General features: G+C 37.6%; 1 protein-coding gene across 6 annotated transcripts in view; it reads left to right on the top strand.

Moving 5' to 3' along the window:
* Positions 1 to 22,540, top strand: part of LOC139943153 (uncharacterized) — a 72,369-nt gene that overhangs the window by 44,337 nt on the left and 5,492 nt on the right. For 2 of the 6 annotated variants that reach the window (XM_071939972.1, XM_071939968.1), the window contains 11 exons: positions 6,939 to 7,076; positions 7,523 to 7,613; positions 9,363 to 9,449; positions 9,976 to 10,038; positions 14,321 to 14,392; positions 15,048 to 15,175; positions 17,549 to 17,629; positions 18,819 to 18,951; positions 20,207 to 20,336; positions 21,209 to 21,290; positions 21,974 to 22,088. In XM_071939972.1, coding sequence (XP_071796073.1) covers positions 6,939 to 7,076; positions 7,523 to 7,613; positions 9,363 to 9,449; positions 9,976 to 10,038; positions 14,321 to 14,392; positions 15,048 to 15,175; positions 17,549 to 17,629; positions 18,819 to 18,951; positions 20,207 to 20,336; positions 21,209 to 21,290; positions 21,974 to 22,088 — 1,120 coding nt within the window. The remainder of the gene's footprint in view (positions 1 to 6,938; positions 7,077 to 7,522; positions 7,614 to 9,362; positions 9,450 to 9,975; positions 10,039 to 14,320; positions 14,393 to 15,047; positions 15,176 to 17,548; positions 17,630 to 18,818; positions 18,952 to 20,206; positions 20,337 to 21,208; positions 21,291 to 21,973; positions 22,089 to 22,540) is intronic. The other 4 variants (XM_071939973.1, XM_071939971.1, XM_071939970.1 and 1 more) reach the window with 3 other exon arrangements.

Below are 22,540 nucleotides of genomic sequence, written 5' to 3' on the forward strand. Positions count from 1 at the left end.
GATAAAAGCCCCGGCTTGTTTTATGCAGTAAGGCACTTCCCTAGTCTTGTATTAACAAAAATCGAAGTGGTTGATTTTTTGTCCAGTCTTCTTTGTGATTTCTTTTTTTGTCATTCTCTTTTTCACCCATTAGTCTATATGTGTTTCGCCAAATCTAAGAACTGTGACCTATAGCTCAAGTTGTTGATGCGAGTCGCGTCTTCTGGTGAATTGATTTCACATTGAGTCGACTTCGTTAATTGAATTTCGTAATGGGAAATTAAAGAAAGTGTAACGGGAAAGTTAAGGTTTGGAACTGGTCTGTTTCTTTGTCCAAGTCTCGCGCATTTTCAGACTTTGACCCCGCCAATGTGCGAAATTATATTTCCCTCTTTTGTGATAAGTGGGCTAGGGTTGACTAGTAGGACTACACTTTTTGTTACAAGACATTTTTCCTCGAAATTTTTTAAACTGCTTAATTTTTAACCTGCTTATTTGTAATTGTATCTTTCACTCATTGTGTATTGTGTTGTTCTCTTTTCATCGGGCGCTTTACAAATGTCTTTATTATTATTATTTCATGTTATATATTCGCGCATGAATATTATGTATGATGATTGATCATTGTGATCATAAAACGCGTGGGATTCAGCTTTGCCGTGCATGCAAATCGATATGTCCTGACACAAAGGCTGGGTTTGAATAATTTGCGTTGGCACGAAAATTGCAAACAAATAACTACAACAAAATATTCTGCTTCTAAGCAATTCCTCCACCGCTAATGGAAGTGCTCCGAATCGCGGTGATTCCAAATTTTAAAAATGGTATTATTAAAACTTGATTAAGTAAATGTCGCAACTCGCCCCACGTGTCTAAAATAAAAGGTATTTCTTTAACTTTATTTCTAAAAACGGTCTTTCTTGATCTAAAACTTCCCTTTTGTTTGCTTGTACCGGGGATTCACTTTGGCTTCACAACCAGAAAAAAAGAAATTGAAAAAAAAAAAGAAATATTCTTTGGCCACACAATGTTCAACCTAAAACGTCTACTGCCCCATTGTTGGTGTCAGACACGTGGGCTCAAAATCATTCAAAAGCCTAGGTGTCAGTCTCTTGTGTTGAGATCAATCAATACCCCCTCCCCCTCTCACTGTGTTCGTTTCCTGGTCATTAGTCCACACCCACCCCACATTAGTAAATGATGTCAGCATCAATGCCGCAAAGTGACACACTCGTCTGCCTGTTTTAAAGCAATCGCTTAAAATTTTGTTCAAACAATGTTACAATAATTTGGATATCAATCACTACGGACGCCCACTTGTACCCGGAGCAATCAGATTAAGAAATAATATTTAATATTTTCTCAACCACTCTTATCGGAAAATCATCACGAACGCTACATCGTTTTGCAGACGACCCTTTAAAGGTACTGGGGTGGATTTCACAAAGAGCTAGGACTAGTCTTATCTCGTCTTAGGCCGAGTTACTAGTCCTAACTTAGGACTAACTGTACGTTTTTTGATATCTCTTTCTTAGGACTAGTCCTAACTTAGGACTAGTCCTAACTGTTTGTGAAATCGACCCCTGGGGTGGATTTCAAAAAGGTAGTCCTAACTTAGGACTAGTCCTAGGCAATGCTAAGAGATAGGACTGGTCCTAAAGTTATGACCAGTAACTCATCCTGACTTAGGACTGGTCCTATCTATTAGCATTGCCTAGGACTAGTCCTAAGTTACGACTATCTTTGTGAAGTCCACCACTGGATACTTTGGGTAATTATTGTCAAAGAACAGTGTTTTCACTTGGTGTATCCCAACACATTCGTAACATATAACAAATCTGTGCAAGTTTTGCTCAATAATAGTCATCTTTAGTTGCAAGAGACTAAAGAAAGAAAAAAATACCCTTGTTTCACAACATGTGTGCTTTCTGATGCATGAGAAAGGCTTCAGGTCTGAAGTCTTTCTCAGGTTCAAATTTTATTTTAGAAATAAATTCCCTCTTTCTCAAAAACTATGTTACATCAGAGGGAGTCGTTTCTCACAATGTGTTATCAACATCACTCCATTGCTCGTTACAAAGTTCTAACCCTAATATTATAATATTTAGAGTATTGTTACAAAACGTGTCCGGTGCCTTTAATACTGTGAACACAAACTCTCGAATCGACGGTGGATTTAGCAGAGCCTAAACCCCCGGGCAAGCTTTCTTATTTATGTACGAAGTACCTTTTCTTGAAGTACCGTGATTTGTGCTCGTTTTGACCGGGGTCTCGGACGCTATTTCTTGCCCAACCCTCTCTTCACTTCACGCTTCGGGCTTTTGACATTTCCAACAAACGAGCACGTAATCTGATAATAAAATATGCGCTTTTCTTGTTGTATGTTTTGTTTAGATAAGAGGTTTGTGGGGGATGGAGGTTGGAAATCGCGCCACAATAATATTCATGGGACAGAGATGGTTTTGAACTCGAGGTGGACGATTGATGTGCTGTCGAACTAGCTTAATATTTATACACCAATAATATGCTTAGGGTGAAATAAACTAGAATAAATAAACAAACAAAGCAATAAATATTAACCAATTAATGTAAGTTCATTTGATGATTATTTTCAAATGAACCTGCCTTTATGTCAAGCAGTTCACTAGAAAATACAAAATGTAGGGTTTTGTCCTGCTAAATTTTAACTGTAACGCTCAAAATTAACATGAGAACTAATAAATCAATCAATAAAATAAATAAAATTAATGTAAGTTCATTTGATGCTTATTTTCAATTCAACCTGCCTTTATGTCAAGCAGTTCACTAGAAAATACAAAATGTAGGGTTTTGTCCTGCTAAATTTTAACTGTAACGCTCAAAATTAACATGAGAACTAATAAATCAATCAATAAAATAAATAAAATTAATGTAAGTTCATTTGATGATTATTTTCAATTGAACCTGCCTTTATGTCAAGCAGTTCACTAGAAAATACAAAATGTAGGGTTTTGTCCTGCTAAAATTTTAACTGTAACGCTCAAAATTAACATGAGAACTAATAAATCAATCAATAAAATAAATAAAATTAATGTAAGTTCATTTGATGATTATTTTCAATTGAACCTGCCTGTATGTCAGACAGTTCACTATAAATTATGGGGTTTGTCCAGCTAAATTTGAACTGTAACGTTCAAAATTAACATGAGAACAAATAAATCTCTGATTGGTAATTGTGTCTGGTTTATCAAATCGTTTACTATCAGGTTGAAAAAGGAGGATAAGTTGCCATGATGGTTTTGAGTGCTTTTCTTCTCAATTTGATAAGCAGTAAAGTAAGGTTCGTGTCAATTCTTGAGGAAAAAAATGTTCTTGTTAAATGAGTTATTCCCAGGTTTTGGCCTATGGACTTTTATTGGACGCTTTAAAGTTGTACTTGTCTAGAATAAATTATTTCAATTTAAGATCCTGTTGGAAGAGTATAATTCCTATTATAAATGGCGGTATATGGTGGTTCTGTCTGCTTGTCTTCCTAAATTTATAAGAAAGATTTGTGTCAATTGTGAAACCGACAACTGTTTTGTCCGTGAAAGATTCTGTTGTTGTGATCTATGGTCTTGGCTTTTGCAAAGGTCTTGAATGAATTCATCTGAATGATTAGAAGTTATAATAATTCATTGCAATACTTCAACCTATGCATCACTCCTAGTGCCTCGTCACGATGGCATAATATTTGACTAGACCAATTAAGCTGAATAAGCTCTTTTTAATCTATCCATCACCCATAAACTAATTATTCGCAATCATTCCCATAATTTAATCAATTTAAAGGTTGCAAGGCGCGTCATTTACAGCAGCGCAGATGGGAATAAAGGCTTTACTTAAAGGCACTGGACACTATTGGTAATTACTATTAAAAAAAAAACTGTGAGCATAAAACTTACTTGGTATAAAACGAGCAACGGAGAGCTGTTGATAGTATAAATTATTGGGAGAAACGGCTCTCTCTGAAGTAATGCAGTTTTTGAGAAAGAAGTAATTTAACTCACTAGAATTATTTGAATTGTAATCGAGACGTCAGCTGAAGTGTCGAATTCAACGCATCTAAAAGCATACAACATGTGCACCAAGGCTGTTTTTTTTCTTCCACTATTTTCTTGCAACTTCGATGACCAATTGATCCAAATTTAAGAGATGTTAAATTTGCATCGGGGATAAAGAATATAAATTTTGGTTTTACCCATACACCGATGTGTGTTAGCCAAATTTGTGTGATCCAAAATTGTTATTTTGTAAATTATGTTGGGAAACACCAAATGGGAAGACTGGTCTTTGACGATTACCAAAAAGGGCAATCATGACGATTGCTCCAAAATTATTAACGTACCCCTCTATGAAAAGGATGGCCACATGCCAAAGCTTGGACAACTTATACACCCCATGTAATTCTTGAATTTATGTGGAAATTATATGTCACAAAAAGTTTCGATGCGACCAGTGTTTAGTATCTTGCCTGCCAGAAGGACCAATAAAAAGACAAATGTTTGTAAACAAAACTAATGTGGTCTATACTCACAATGCACGATGGCTTCTACAGTTAAAGGGATGCTGCAGTAAATTCAAATAAAACAGTTAATTTTGCTGTCATTTATTTCTGATATATGTATTGAACATCAATAAAATGTGTTTTGTTTTTTTCCCGACATATCTCACTTGCGTAATTAGCGAATAAGTCATGCCCCCTCTTGCGCATTTAATAAAAAAAATAATAAAATATTTCAGGTTTAAAAAGTCATGTTAAATCGTTTAAATTATAAAAAAAAAACAGCAGCCACCCTTTAACTTTTTTTTCACAAAGATAGATTAATGATACAAAATATTGTCAATTGTTGTGTCGCAAAATTGATGGGAATTTTAGTTTGGTAATAAGTTGGATTAATTTCCTTACATACATGTATTTTCTTTCCTCATTTATCATTCTCTATTTTATAATAACCTTTGCAATTCATTTTAGTAAGTGTATCACAGGAGAATCGAAAATACATATATTCTCCACATTTTGAGACCGTGAGACGAAATCATGGGGGTGTTTTAGTTCTCGTGGGAACACTGAAAGAAATGTATGTATACGACGAGGTTTCTTATTTCACCCGACGGTTGTTTGATGAGAGCTTGTTATTTCCTTCGTTTGTAAATATTGCGAAGCCAGATGATGTAGTTTAACGTTAGTTTAAATGTCAAGATGAAGTTCGTCTTGACATGAAACAGTTGTGACATTACACTAAAAACCACTGTGCTATTTGATTCCGACGGTTATTGCATGCGACCTGTCTCTAGTGTGAATCCGAGCCATTGTTTGTTCAAGAACTTGAGTTAAAAAAGTCAAGATACACTTGTGGTCTAAATGCGGTTGAGTATAAGACGAAATGAAATCCCAGCTCAACTCTTGAGAATTTCAACTTTTAATGTCATCTTTTTATGCATTTAGTCTAATATCATCGCTATGTAAAATGCTTACACTGTAATTAACTTAGGCCCTACAGTCAAAGGCAGTGGACACTATTGGTAATTACTCAAAATATTTATTAGCATAAAACATTTCATGGTGAAATGTGAAATGAGTAATGGGGAGAGGTTGATGGAATAAAACATTGTGAGAAACGGCTCCCTCTGAAGTGCCATAGTTTTCGAGAAAGAAGTAATTTTCCACAAATTTGATTTCGAGACCTCAGGTTTAGAACTTGAGGTCTCGAAATCAACCATCTAAACGCACACAACTTCCTTTGACAAGGGTGTTTTTTTCTTTCATTATCTCCTAAGTTCGATGACCGATTGAGCTTAAATTTTCACAGGTTTGTCATTTTAAGCATATGTTGAGATGCACCAACTGTGAAGGCTAGTCTTTGACAATTACCAACAGTGTCCACTGCCTTTAAAACAAAAAATGTATTTTAACTTACATTGCGCATGATGTTACCGGAAACCTTGGGTAATTCTCCACCATGCCAACATTCAACTGCAAAGCCTTAAACTTCCCGCCTTGCAATTTCCAAATACTGTTTATATCCATGTGCAATTACCTCCAATCTTAATGGATTTTATCTCAGTGCACTGTTTCAAATCCTACTCGTATTCTTGATTTTACTGCAAACTTCGCCGTATTTCATCCCCACCCTAACAACGTTTCAAATCTTATGATGATTGTCCTATAACGCTATAAACAACAAAATCTGTATTCAACATGAACTAAGATGAAGGCCCATCCGAAAACTCGTTTATAAGACGCTTAAGAATTAGGTCATCCGGCCATTGTTGGCAATCTCTTTGATCCTTGCCTCACGAGCGTGTTTTATAGTAGGTTACCACATCAAGTTACCGCAGTCTTCATGCTCCCTAGTGACTTATTGCATCTAGGAGATTTAATAGAGGGAATTGGGTGTCAGCTCCTGGAACAATGCCCAGGCTTCTCTCTGGATATCTGAACTAATAAAACTAAAATGTTTAAAAAGATGCCCTTCGAATAACGGATGCCTTCTTCTATGGATACAATGTAAACTTATTGGCTGCAAATTCTTATTTTAGGACTGCTTCCAAGTGATTATATGGAAAGATATTTTATTAATATTTTTAAACAATTTGCCTTATTCTCGATGAACAAGATTGGGCTTATCTATACTCTAAGACTAAATAACAATTGTAATTTTTATATACAAACAGTGCATATAACGTTTGATACCATTGGACAAAATGAAGGTTCACGTAGATCAACATTATATAACTTTTATGATGTAAAAATGGTCCAGGAAAATGTGTTCAACAAATGCTCTAGTCTTCAAATATTTGATGAGCAAACTCAATTGTCCATCATCCTCCGTCTTCACGGCTCTGCCCTAATTATGCCAGTCTAGAAACGCCACCCTAGCAATGTTAAGTGATTTTGAATGGTCAACCTTTTTACATCTTACCGTCTTATCCTACAGGCAGGATGAACTGTACGTGCTCTGGCAGAAACTACGGAACGATGAACCGGAACTACTCCTGGTGTTCCAGAACTTCCTCAAGAAAGCTGTCCTGGAGATTCAGAAAGTTCACGATAGCTGCGACACACTCGTCAAAACGTTAGTTAAATCTCACTTTTGCAGTTGATTTTATTTTAATTATATTTATTAATCTAACTCAGTAATTTACTTCAATGCTGTCATTCAAAACACTAACACACATTATGTTGAATTCAACTATTTCGGCTCGTATACATTCTATTTGCAAATCTTACACGTTCTCGTACATTCTCCTTAAAGGCAGTGGACACTATTGGTAAAAACTCAAAATAATTATGAGCATAAAACCTCACTTGGTAATAACCAGTAATGGGGAGAGGTTGATAGTATAAAACATTGTGTGAAACAGCGTCCTCTGAAGTGACGTAGTTTTCAAGAAAGAAGTAATTTTCCACGAATTTGATTTCGAGACCTCAGATTTAGAATACGCTAAGTCTATGTTGGAAGTATCAGTGAACAGTATAATGAACGTTAAACAATAATCTTGGTTTCCTTTTCCTCTCCAGGAAAAATGGCATCCTTACGGATGAGATGCATCGGTTGTATGAAGAGATGGAACAACTCCTCATGCAGGAAAGGGATTCACTCAAGCTTAAAGTAAGAGTTGATGCCGGTGTCAGATGCAACTGTGTCCGCCGTGCAATACTGTCCGCTCCGGACACTTTTGCACATGCAATCGTGTGCGGGGCTATGCAAAAACCGTCCGGCGGACACAATGACTGTACATATAATGTGCACGCCTAAGGGAGCGTGCATGCATGAACCTACATGAAGCATGAACATTCACGAAATTTATGATTGCAGTGAATACTCAATGGCCGAACATTTTCTATGTCATTCATTACCTTGCACTTGTAAAAAAAAAAACGGCGAACGTGTTTCGTCGGCCAAGGGCGTTGAATTTACTGCAAGGACGTTGAATTTACTGCAAGGACGGTTTTGCACGGGGGCGGACACAACTGCATATGCAAATGTGTCCGGGCGGACACAATTGTATTCTGCAGCAGCGTCCGGGTGGACATGATTGCATATGCAAATCCGTCCGGCGAACATTATTGCATATGCAAAACCGTCCGGCGGACATTGTTGCATATGCAAAACCGGCGGCGGACATTATTGCATATGCAATGCAAGGACGGTTTTGCACGGAGGCGGACACAATTGCATTCTGCAGCAGCGTCCGGTTGGACATGATTGCATATTATATGCAAATCCGTCCGGCGGACATTATTGCATATGCAAAACCGTCCGGCGGACATTGTTGCATATGCAAAACTGGCGGCGGACATTATTGCATATGCAATGCAAGGACGGTTTTGCACGGGGGCGGACACAATTGCATATGCAAATGTGTCCGAGCAGACACATGATTGCATATATGCAAATCCGTCCGGCGGACATTATTGCATATGCAAAACCGTCCGGCGGACATTGTTGCATATGCAAAACCGGGGGCGGACATTATTGCATATGCAATGCAAGGACGGTTTTGCACGGGGGCGGACACAATTGCATATGCAAATGTGTCCGAGCAGACACATGGGCATTATGCAGCAGCATCCGGGCGGACACGATTGCATATGCAAAACCGTCCGGCGGACATTATTGCATACATAATTGCATATGCAATAATGTCCTCCGGATAGTATTGCATAGAGGACATAATTTCATGCGACACCGGTCATTTGGAATCAATACCAATCTGTCGGTCCAAATCCTCCAAAATCCATGTACCATTGTGTTCGACTTCGTCTGACTTTGGATGATTTGAGACTTCAGGTCCAATAAGACAATCACTGATCATTGAAAATGTTGATAATGGTTAGCGGTAACATCATGGGTCGATTTCACAAAGAGTTAGGGCTAGTCCTAACTTAGGGCTAGTCATAGGAGATATTAAAAACTAAAGGCTGGTCAAGTTAGGACGAGTAACTCATCCTAACTCGAGATAAGACTATGCCTAACTCTTTGTGAGATCCACCCCCATGTGTATTGTATCTATACTTGCTGGGTAGATTGTGTTTTTGAGAACTTGTCCTGCTATAACTATACTACCGTGTTCTCAAACGAATATCCAACAAGTAGATATACATCTACACATGGGGTTACCGCAAACCAAATAATGTTGATAACTTACAATGCAATGCCTCAAATCCCATAGAGGAATATTTTGTGTTATCTTTGCCAGAACACAATGGTTCTTGAGGAACCGTGTGTAAAACGGACACTTGTTAGCTTATCTCTATCACAAATAACCGGGGAGGAGGAGGGTGTGGAGAGGTGACCAACCTAGGGCCTTCTTGTCAAACAAAAAGAGGTATTAATTTGTGTGTTTTTTATTTTCAGTATCAAGAAGAGTTGCAGGCCGAGATGGATAGATGGCTTGAGGAGAAAGAACACGAAATGCAAGACATTCTCAGTAAAAAGAAAGAGGTCGGTATAAAAATGTGACTTTTGTTTTTCGTACTAACCATTTAACCTAGACCCTTTTGGGGCAATTTTGCATTATGTGTTCACTTTTGGTGTTTTGAAACGACTGGTTTAATTCTCATACTAATTATTGAGACAATGCATTTGGGTTTACTCTGACGCCAGATTGTCTTATATACAAAACAAGTAAATCACCCTTTTTTAAGCCTAGGAAAGATGGGCAACAGAAACATCCTCCAACTCCCATGAGTGATTTACTAGGATCCTACTTCACTCTAACAGAATCCAACACCATATGGGAACTCAACACCCAAACTGTGGTACTCTACTTTTGTTGGTATGCCTGAACCCATGTAAAGCATAATCAGTTTGCTAGTGCAGTCCCCAGTCCAAAAAAATCCTACAAAACTTGTTGTTGGAGATTGATGGGATGGGGAACGTTAGGGTTGTTGAGTGAATGAATATTCGTAGATAAATAAATCAATTAAACTAATGTAAATGTTTGGTTTTTTACTTTCTGTCTCCACAGTTGGAATTGTCATTACACGCTTTAGATAAGAAAGAACGCGCCAAAACACAACAAAACCAACAGGTAAGAAATTAAAAAACGACATTACTACAACGAATTTTAATGCAAGTCGCCTGACACACGAGGTGTGTGCTAGAAAATCAACTTTTTTTTCCAGAGGCCGTTGTCACATACTCCTAGGGCTGAAACAGGGTTACCCCCTTTACAGTCCATACGGATGTAGGCTTGGGTATCTTCCGTCAGAAGCCTGGCTGGTAGAGCAGAAAGCACTACCTCCCCAACGATTGAATTGTTACACTCAAATGTATTTCTAAATTGGAACTGTCTTTTGGTTAAAGACAGTGGACAATATTGGTAATTGCCAAAGACTAGACTTCAAAATTGGTGTATATCAACATATGCATAAAATAACAAACCTGTGAAAATTTGAGCTCAATCGGTCATCGAAGTTGCGAGATAATAATGAAGAAAAAAAACACCCTTGTCACACGAAGTTGTGTGCGTTTAGATGGTTGATTTCGAGACCTTCAATTCTAAATCTGAGGTCTCGAAATCCAATTCGTGGAAATTACTTCTTTCTCGAGAACGTCGGCACTTCAGAGGGAGCCGTTTCTCACAATGTGTTATACCATCAACCTCTCCCCATTACTCGTCACCAAGAAAGGTTTTATCCTAATCATTATTTTGAGTAATTACCAATAGTGTCTAATGCCTTTAAAGGAATACTTACGTTCGGTAATCCGGTGGGTAATCACTCTTTAGAGAATGGAAATAAAAACTTACTTCAGTGGCAGCTTTCGATAGTTTGAAGCAATTTTGATAACCATTTTACTTCGAAGTATAGTGAATAATAGATAAAAAAGATATCAGTTTATCGGCCCAAATATTTGAATCTGTAAAGTGTTACTGTCGGTTGTAAAAACTTGCTTTACAGTACCAGCTTTTGATAGTTAGTTTGAAGCATTTTTAGAATCATTTTACCTCGGACTAATGTGGTTTTGGAAAAAGATATCAGTTTTCATGCCCTAAAATTTGAATCTGTAAAGCTTTGCTGTCGGTAATACAAAAAAAACAACTTTTGAACAACACTTGAAAATAGTAAATAACCTGAAGACAGAATGTTGACTTGTTTGCCATGACTTCAGAGCACCAGCAAAACAATGTTTGACACGTACTTCCAGACAGACAAACACTATCGTGGGCGTACAAGAAAGGGTCAATTCAACGTTGTACCCCCATTAAACCCATCCGGAGACCCCGTAATTGCCTTTAATTGCCTGGTGTGAAGCTTCAATATCACACAAATCGAATTACGACGACATGTTACCATCGATCGCCAACGGGCCCGATGGCATTCACTTACAGATTGCATATTAAAGAAGCAGAATGCCTCATTTAATAGCGGTCTACGCTATAATCTGATTTTATGGGCTCCATACTGTTTTGTTAATAACGACACTGGACGTTATTGGTAATTACTTAAAATTAAAACTTACTTGGTAATGAGCAACGGAGAGCTGTTAGTAGTTTAAAACATTGTGAGAAACGGCCTCTGAAACAACGTAGTTGGAGAGAAAGGATATTTTCTCACTCAAATATTAAAATACTTCAGTCCTGAAGCCTTTTTATGCAATCCATCTGAAGCCCACAATTATTTGTGCAACAAGCGTGTTTTTGTTTGATTATTCTCTTGCAACTTCAATGACCAATTGAGTCAACACTTTCACAGATTTGTTATTTGATTCATCTCTGTTTGCTCATAAACCAAGTGCCTGATACAAAAATGAGCACTTGGTGGTGGTGATTTGTTTGCAAGAATCTTCGCCCTCACTACCTCTTGGTGGCGCTGTTTATTCTGAGATATCTATGACTGTGTTTTATCAACATCTCTCATGGGAATCTTTCAGTCGCCAATTATCGCTACCATAATCCGATTTTGATCAATTTAGACAAGCTTTTGGTAGACTCAATTTCGTCATCGTGTACACTTTTACAGATGTTTCTAAAACTAGGGCGATACTTTAAGCTTGGCCTCGGGCAGGTGTATATAATGTTATTAGTGAATTCAATGTTTTCTTTTAAATCATCTTTTTTTCAATGTGTAAAACGGATTAAAGATGCTCGGCCAATTTTTTGGCCCATTTGTTCCAAAATTTAGCTAGGCCTACTTTTGTAGGTTCGCAAACTTATAGGCTTTCATGGTATTATACAAGATTTAAATCATCATCGAATGGCTAAGTCATCGGAGTGTGGGTTCGAATCCCGGTCGTGACACTTGTGTTCTTGAGGAAGATACTTTACTATAATTGCTTCTCTTCACCCAGGGGTATAAATGGGTACCTGTGAGAGTAGAAGTTTATACTGTGTATGAAAAAGCCTTTGGACAGCAGCCTGGTGCTGTATACTCCCTAGGGAGCTGAGAAAGATCAAAGAATAATATGTTATTGGCCTAATGAACAGGGCTATAATGTAAAGCGCATTGATACATTATTAATGCGTTCTATAAGTTATTGAATGTTTTTGGTTTCAAAACAGCATCATCTTTCAAACCTCGCTCACAAAAAAAAAATACATATTATTTTACAAACGTAAATCGTGAGATGCTACTTTAATACGGAACCGCAATTCATTGCAATTTCCACAAAAAAACGATGCTAAACAACAGTAGGCAGAGTAATTGGGATGTAAATACAACACGTTGGCAACTGCCTGAGATACCATTGCTATGCAGGGATTTATGCGAGCAATTTGGCACGGCGCTTTTGAAGTGTGGCTTAACCAAAAGTGGCCCGGATTAGGAATGGAAAATTTAATTAATTCTGAATTAATAGTAAGCCTCAGTTACCCGGAAACATATGTAAGGATGCCTAATGTGTGCAGCCACAGCCATGCTGCACCCTTCATTGCACTCAGCACTATTGGTAAATAATTACTCAAAATAATTTTTAGAATACAGAATTACTTGGTAACGAGCAACGGAGAGCTGTTGGTATAGTATAAAACCATAGAGTTGTATATAAGAACTGGAGCGCGCACTGGCCTATATACGCGCCCCGGCATGCGCCCAGGCGGCCATTTTCTAAGTTGACAAAACAGCTATCTCACAGCGTGTGTTTGTGCGGCCATTTTGTAAGTTGAACAAACAGCATCGCGTGAGCATTCAATAAAAAAAAACCTCAAACGTGTATTTCATATTCAACGCGCGTGCAGAATGACACGCTTGTCATCTTGCGGTCCCGTGGCGTTTGTGCACGAAGCATCACTCGTGCGCCCTCTAGTTCTTATGTATAACTCTATGGATAAAACATTGTGAGAAACGGCTCATTATGAAGTATAACATCGTTTTTGAAAAAGAATTGACTTCTTAAAATAATTATTTGAATTGTATAAGAGACCTCTGTCAGCTGATGTCTCGATTTCAAGACATCTGAAAGCTCACAACTTGTGCGACAAGGGTTTTTTCTTCCGATATTCTCTCGCAACTTCGACTACCAATTGAGTCAAAATTGTATGTCAATATTGAGATACACCTAGTGAGAAGACTGGTCTTTGACAATTATCAAAGGTGTCCAGTGTCTACAGCACACTATCGTTGACATACTCGTGTAATTTTGACAAACTACTCTTTCCCAAACATATTCCATTCGTTTGTTATTGAAAAGTGAGGAGGAGAAGAAGAAGAAGTTTTTTCTTCAAAAACACCCACATGAAATCGTAAACGAAACTTAAATCGTGTTTTTTTTCGACTTTGGAGAGATAAATCAATACAGGCCACGAATAGATAAATACTTTGTGTAGGAATAAATTACAAGGCCGCGTTACAAAAGTCAGTCCTCACTTATGAAATGGATGGGAATATATTCGTAAATAAACCATTACTCTTCCAAGCTCAATTTATATTTATTACGTTTCCTACTCCCCTTGTGATATTCAACCGACGGCCCCACAGTGTACGTTACATTATGCCGTAACTGGACTCTGATATTGTTCGGAATAACCTGAAACAATACTCTTCGACGCTAGAGGGCGTAGTGTCATAGTTGTCTGGTCATGATTTTATTCGCCTGGGGGTGTGAACTTTATCTTATCTTGGCAAAGAGATCTTGAGTTTCTGATAAGACCGAAGCCTTTTAGCTCCGAAAATGAAAGGGTTGTTTATACTTTTCCTCCGGAACCAAACACTTAAACTCCCATTGGCGAACTGCACTTCGGTTTCGACTAAAACATTGCAGATGTTGAAACTAAAGGCCACATTCAATTGAAATATAGAAGCACCCTACCTTTTGCAGTTATTTGTCTTTAATCCAACAATGTATTTTATTTGTTCTTGGTGTTTGTTTTCTAGCTGGAAACCATGGTGATGGAGTTAAGCCGACACGAAGCGAACATAGTATCAGAAAATGAGGACCTTGTAAAGGTAAAACCTTCAAAAGAATAGAAGTCAATTGGAGATTTTGGAACGCTAGGTGGTAGCAGACTTACCAGGTAAATTGTCATTGTTTCCGTCGTTCTGAGCATGTGCACATTACCGAGAACAATGGATTTTACCTGGTAAGTCTGCTGCCACCAAGCGTTCCGAAAGTCCCCCATTTAATGCACAGTGCGAGAAATCTCCATTAAAGAAAGTGGTCAGAATGATACATCTATTTCCTTTGGCAACTCACACCTGTTATCGTTATGTTATTCTGAGTCTATTCAATCTGCACACCATACGGAAAGCTCCATTAATGAAGGTGGCCAGAATAGTAACATCCTTTTTCCTGTGGCAACCCACACCTGTTATCTCCATGTAAACCCTTTTTAATTAGTGGACTTCATCGGGGTTAACTGTTCGTTCATTTAGTCCAGTGAACGGTTTTGAAAAAGTTAAAAGAAAAGTATAAATTTAAAAAACAGACAGAACAACCAACAACAGTTCACTTAAAAAGTGCGAGTTGTTCGGCTTATATTTGCGAAAGGCTCTACTGTATTTTGGGGGTTTGTTTTTTGTTTTTCCTTTTTTTTTTTATTGCTAATAATTATCGACTATCCTGGGTATCATTCCCAATGTTTTCAACTTTATTTCGTTTCAGGAGAACACACAACTGCGCTTGCGCCTCGACCAGTCTCTGGCAGGTCTTAACGAAACGCAGCAGCTGTGCCTTCAGCTCCAGGACGAGACTGAACGAGAACGAGATTTCATCGAGAGGTATGTTGGAAGGTATCTATCCCAGACGGCTGTTTCCTTCTCTTTCCATGGGCCAAATATTAGTAAAAATCACATAACAGTTGTAGGCTTATAAGTAGCTTTTGCGAAAGCTGTTAAAAAAAACTAACTTTGAGGGAAAATGCTTCATTGTAGACCAAAATGTCTGATAATACTTTTTGTTAAATTTTTTTTAAGTGTATCATTCCCGTTTGCTTCGTTTTATTTGAAACGTACCATGCAATGCGAGATATTTGGGAACGCTGGGTGGCAGCAGACTTACAGATAAATCAGAGCTGAGATTAGAATCCATTCTCTCGCCAAACAAATTGCGTATTAATTGCTCAAATAGCTTTAAAGGTACCAGACTATACTGCACATTGGGTTGTGCTAAATTTGGACCGGAAACTGGCGTCCTCAGCGTTCCAAAAGCTGTCATTGCTCGGGCCTAAATTGCCAGCTTTTATCACAAACGCTATATACTTGCTATTATGCACTAGCTTTTCTTTCGTTTATTTTAACACGTCTTGCTTATCAAGTGCCGCAAAAGAAGAAATTTTGACTCATTCATTTATGTTTCCTCTTTTCCCAAACACATTTGTTTGATTTAAAAAAAAAATTGTTTTGGCCCTTGGGAAGTCGCCCCCCCCCCTCCCTTTTCCTTTATAAACTTAAACTAAGCATATTGAACATGTCCATAATTTTGTGCAAACATTTGGCATTAGAGACCAACATAGTCTGATAGGCCCAACATAGACGGAATCGGAGGGTTCAACAAAAATCTGTAACTTCAACCATGCAACGGTTATCTTTCAATAAAATAAAATAAAACATAATGAAAAATTTATAAACCAGTCACGAAGCATCCAGACACATCCGGGTGTACTTCGTCACTCTATGATCTCATTAGAGACTAAATAATGCAAAGAGTCAGTTCGAGACGAAGGCAATTATTATAAATAACTCATCTTCATCCATGATTGAAAAGCTTGCAGCCCACAAGGGTTTCCAGAGACAAAAACTACAGAAAAGAATTCCAGAAAATTACAAAGATTAAGACGAGTTCGCAAGCGGTAACTTTAAAGCTGAATTTCCATGAAGAAAAACAAAGGACATCTTCAAATTGCTCTGAGCATGATATCCACAAGAGGCTTAGCAAACTGTAATCTCGCAATCTTGAGAAAATCTCGGAAATTCACGAGGGAGTCGAGCCCCCCATGGCCAAAAGAGTAACATCAATAGGTTATACGACTTTGAAACAAAACAAGAACAGTTTGCTATTGCCTCGTTCCCAAAACCCACAACCTTCTTTTTCTCAAGCCGTGAAATTATATATTTTGTTATAAACTGTTTTACACTGGTGGATCTGCGTTTCACGTTCATTATCCACCATTGTTGAACAGTAAGATTATATTTTGAAATGTATAATTCCAGTGATATATTTTATTTTATTTTAATAAATCCCATCTCATAGTCTTGTTTCATTGTGTCACGCTCCCCTATAATAGCTTCATTTATTACGCCAAACTCACAGCTCTTCGTAATAATGTGCTAAAAGTCAGGGTCATAGATAAGTAGAATAAAGCAAGACAGTTCTCTAAGAACAAACTCTACCTGGCAAGTAGATACACACATGGTGTTACCGCAAACCAAATATACACATTCATACCTCACCATGCAATGCCTCAAATCCTATATAGATTTGTTGTTGAACATAATGCAGATTTTAGGCAAAGTTACAAAACAATAAAACAATAAACGTCTCATGTGAGATTCAGCTGAATACTGTGTCAACTATGAGAAAGCAGCAAAAAAAAAACGCACGGTATATTTTCGCAAAAACGACGGATCCAACCGGATAGCAGACACCAACTGCATCTCTGGGGCCAATTTCATAGAGCAAAAATAAATTGCTTAAGCACGAAAATATCTTGCTTATTCTATACGTGTTACTGGCCATAATTTCATATCGTATACATTGCATGTGTCTGGTATTTAGCTGTTGTTAACTTAGCATAACAACTGAGTGGAGTCTTGGCCGGTAATCTGATTTTACTAAGCAAGGATTTTTAAGCAGCTCTATGAAATCTAAGAAATGAGTAATGCATGAATCGTTGCTCACATTTAAATGTTTTTATGTAACAATTAAATTTCTAAACCATAAAACTTCTCAAGGCAGTTTATCAATAGCTGCAGTATATTATGCCCTACGAAGGAGATATGTATGGCCACTTTTGGAGTACGGCCCGATCTATGACCCAACCAATGAAGCACAGAAGTTTGAAAGTTTCTTGATTTTCAACATTGAGGTTTCAAACTTTGAGGTTTTAAACTTTGAAAGTCTAGAAATATTTAACTGATGATTGATTTGAACTTGTGACTGAGCAGAGAATACGCAGAGGTCATGAAGGAACAGGAGAGGAAGTCACGTGACCGACAGAGCCTGGAACTTCAGTTAGAGAAACTCAGGTTAGCGAAACTTTAAAAAAATAATAATAATAATAATGTTTCAAAATTTCGCATGTTTTACAAAAAGTCTTACTTTTTTTGCACTTGTTTTGGGTCTTTTCACTTATTTTTGAGCAGTATTTTGGGTTGTTTCCAAAAGCATCAAACGAGGCTTGGGTCGGAGCCTAAGCCGAGCCTTGGGGGTTGGAAACACACTGGTACATTGTTTTTGTTCATGAAACTTCACTGTCTACTAATAATTGAAGGCGTTTCAGTTTATTGTCTCAGGCTGTTCTCGAATGTTTTCAATTGCTGTTAATAAAAACAAATGTATTCGGCAGTGTCTCTGCATCGTAGTGTTTCAAGAAATTTAGGTGACTGCCTCTAAACAACAATGAGCATAATTCAACGTCATCATTTACTGTGTACTACCTTCACATGGTTGTGCTGCTTTAAATTTGGAGAATGATTTTGTCATCGAAATGGACGGAAATTGTACCCATTGAATGAGTAATTTAATTGAAATTATGTCTTTTGAACCTGCTAAACAACACAGTTTATGAGTTGGTGTATAATAATCTGTAATTCATCATTGTGTAAACTTGTTGCATTTTCTCTCTTTGGAAACCAATTGTATATCTTCACAATTGTTTCTTCAGATAATTGTAATTTTGAATTGTGTCTTCCTCATTTTTATGTAATTAAGTTTTCAATTTTGACCATAATAAATACAATGATTGTAACGTTTAAAGCTTCAATAACCAGTGTCATTTCTTTGTAAATGGGTTCAGTGCCCAAGAATAATGATTATTATTGAGTGCCTTTGTCCTTACTGTGTCACGATTGTCTGTGACGTCATCGACTGTGGTGATGCTTTATCAATTGTTAATCTGTTTAACATGTCATAATGTTCTGTGTACTATTGTAAACAACTGTATTATTTGACATTGTATCCATTATTTATCTTTTTAACATGTCATCACTTTATGGGTACTACGTCACTAACTGTGCCATTTGACGCAGTATAAATTGTCAATCTCTTTTTCATGTCATCGTTTTCTGTTAACAAAAAATATTTGACGCAGCATCCATTGTCAATCGTTTACCTTGTTCATCATAATGTGTACTACGTCATCAACTGTGATATTTGATGCATTATCTATTGTCAATCTCCTTAACTTGTCATCAATTTCTGTGTACTGCGTCACAGGGAAAAGTACGAGAATCTGGTGGAGGAAAACTACGAAGTTCGCCCGAGGAGGGTCGGCGTGATGCAGATGAGTCGTGTCAGTAGCTACAGCGACTGCGAATGCGACCAGCAAATGCAGGTAACAGAACCAGAAGTAAGAAACGCTTTGCTTATTTGGAACTTGCAACGCATGCCACTCGTTATGCATGGCATGATGACTTTTTCAAAATGGCGGCGCCCATGAGGACCTTCAAAGGAGCTGAGCGACAATATGGCGCACCCGGCAAACATGCACCTTTTATATGCACTTTCATCTTTGATTCGTAGAGTGAAGACTCGTTGGTTTAGTGTTGATGGTTCATTTTGGTGAGGAGGGCTGAGTCTGTTTTCATAGTTTACTTTCACACTACAATCACATCATGTGCACAATCTGTCTATATTGTACATCAACATGTGTTAGGTACGGGCTATAATTAACCCGTTTGACACACAGATCTTTTAAAGGTCTAATTCTATTTACATTCAAGTCGGAGATACCCTCAGTCGTTCAGAAAATTGCTGGAAGGTTTCACTAGTATTATTAACTTGCACCCCACTAGTAAGCCAAAAGAAGTTCATTTGGCAGGGAAAGGGGGTGGGGCTGTTGGAAACCTCGGAATCTATCTCAGGCTGTAAGCATGGTAATTGGAAGCATGCTTCAAAGAAAATGGTTCCACTATAGAGGGTTATCTTTGTAGATCTGTATGTGTCTGTACAAAGAATCATTTATGAAGTGGAAACAAATTCCAGTCCCTCGAAAAAAAAACACCCTCACAACTTTGGGCCCTGACCCCTCTCCCCTCTTTAGGTGGTATAGTCCAGTTTAGGATATCAATGAATTTGGTTCCCCCGGCCTGCACTTTGAAGATACTAGAGTGAAATAAAGAACGAGCCCCATGACCAAGTGTTACCAGCCCTCACATTAGACGTTTTAAAGGAAGTGGTTATTAATCAAAATAATTATTAGCATAAAACCTTTCTCGGTGACGAGACATGGGGAGAGGTTGATGGTATAAAACATTGGCAGCAACGGCTCCCTCTGAAGTAACGTAGTTTTTCGAGAAATACAAAATTTTCCACGCATTTGATTTCGAAATCAACCATCTAAACGCACACAACTTCGTGTGACAAGGTTGTTTTTTCTTTCATTATTATCTCGCAACTTCGCAGACCGATTGTGCTCAAATTTTCACAGGTTTGTTATTTTATGCCTAATATGTTGAGATACACGAAATGTAAAGGCTATGGTCTTTGACAATTAAAGTGCCCACTGTCTTTAAGTGACAACCAGTTTCATCGTTCAAAAGGGTTTGATATAAATGTGCGTACCCTATCCTAACCCTAACCTTTGCGATTATTGTAACCCACAGTTTTTACAACTACGGACGCCAGATAGATGTTTCAAAGTGGTTATGTGCGGAGACTCCGGAGTGGGAAAGACAAGCTTCCTTCAAAGGTTCTGCCATAACACATTCACGGACAGTCCACAAGTCACAATAGGTATATATAGCACAAAATAATAATTAATGTATCTGTTAAATGGTTCAAATTTATATTGGTCAACCTTTTATTCCTTGTTCTAACTCATAATGTCAACCTTGTCTTCTTGTCTTTTATCGTTTTATTATTATTAAAATTTTATTGTCACGTGTATTAAAGGAACATTACAGAATTGGTTTTTGCTAACAAAACAGTTGCTGGCAGTATAAGACTTTATGTAATCTACCCTAAACATAAACTGAAAAACCTGTAAAAGTTTGAGATCGATCGGCCATCTGGGTCACGAGAAAATAGTAAAAAAAACGATTACAAATTTGGCATTGCATTGATGCCAAAACAAAAACGAATAAAACGCTCACTGAGCGATAAACTCAAAACGCGAAATTATATTATTTATTTCCCATCGTATATGCGATTTCAGACTGAAATATTTCAACAGATTTTTTTCAACTGTCATCATCATTGGACCGTGTAAGTTTAATGTAAATCGGTGATCATCACGAGTTTTGTTTCTTACCAATTCTCTAACCTTCCATTAATGTTTTGTTGTCCACATTATTTTCAGATTAAGCAGCTGCCGTAAACGTTTTATTTTTCAAACAGGTCTCTAATATAAATGCTGCTACAGGTCTCTTTATAAAGAATTAGTGTTTTTTATGTAAAACAGTTCCTCTCATTTTGCTTGTGTTTATTTATAGTAGGCCTATTCTTAAAATTACTCAGTGATACGCTTGGTCTTATCCAGACCGTCTCTTAGTTAGCAAAATATCTTATTTGCAATTTTTACATAATTATTATAGCTTTGTCTGTTGATGACGAACCATTTTTTGAAACTAACTTTTCTTTCAATTAATTTGTCTTTTTCCTGCAAGAAATTGGTTTTCACATGAAATCACTGGTCCTGGATAACAACGTGGTCTCGTTACAAATATGGGACACGGCCGGGCAGGAAAGGTAAAGTGTACGCTTGGGTTTTGTTTTCCCTTCAAGAAAGTATGGAAATAAAAATGTGAGTTTGAATTGAAATTGAATGGGGGACTTTTATGACGCTTGGTGGCAGCAGACTAACCAGGTAAAATCCATTGTTCTCGATAATGTGCGCATGCTCAGAACTACGTTAGCAATAGACCTTTTCGCAATATACCGCCGGGGCGCGCGCGTAAAGCTTGGATATAGATGCGTTGTGGTCTTGCTGGTATCCAAATTTGATCCATATATCCCACAATGCACCTCATTCAACATTCGCATGTGCAATGGTTTTGCGAAAAGGTCTATAGACCTTATCGCAAATACCAATGCGCAAGCGCAGACTGTTGAATGAGGTGCATTGTGGGATAGACATGAATCAAATTTTGCTACCAGCTAGACCACAATGCATCTAAATCCAAGCTTTACGCGCGCGCCCCAGTATTTGCGAAAAGGTCTATGGACATTTATCTTGTCAAAGTCTGCTGCCACCTAGAGTTCCAAAGTCTCACATTGAATTAAATACTGTAGATGTATAGGCGTTGAAACATAGCGGGTAAAATTAATTTTGATTGGACTCTGCTTGGTACAAGTGGTGCCTACAAGTAGCTCATAGAGTCAATAATCTGTGCTTCAAACTAATTCAGATTTTGTTCTCTTGACATTATTAGGTTTCGAAGTATCCCACATGCGTACTTCAGGAAAGCAGATGGCGTCTTGCTGTTATACGATCTGTCGTGTGAGAAGTCTTTCTTAAATGTCAAGAGTTGGATTGAAAGCATAAGAGTACGTGCCTAAAAGCCATTATGATTGTATTATAGGCAGTGGACACTAGTCTTCACAGTTGGTGTATCTCAACATTTGCATAAAATAACTAACCTGTGAAAATTTGAGCTCAATCGGTCATCGAAGTTGCGAGATAATCGTGAAAGAAAAAACACCATTGTCACACAAAGTTGTGTGCGTTTAGATGGTTGGTTTCGAGACCTCAAGTTCTAAATCTGAGGTCTCGAAATCAAATTCACGGATATTTATAACTTCTTTTTCGAAAATTATGGCACTTCCGAGGGAGCCGTTTCGCACAATGTTTTATACCATCAACCTCTCCCCATTACTCGTCGCCAAGAAAGGTTTTATGCTAATAATTATTTTGAGTAATTGCCAATAGTGTCGACTGCCTTTAAGATTACATGTACTTTTAATTTGACTATAGAATCTTATCTGGTAATAAAACTAAG

This window comes from Asterias amurensis, chromosome 10, assembly GCF_032118995.1.
Source record: "Asterias amurensis chromosome 10, ASM3211899v1".
NCBI lineage: Eukaryota > Metazoa > Echinodermata > Asteroidea > Forcipulatida > Asteriidae > Asterias > Asterias amurensis.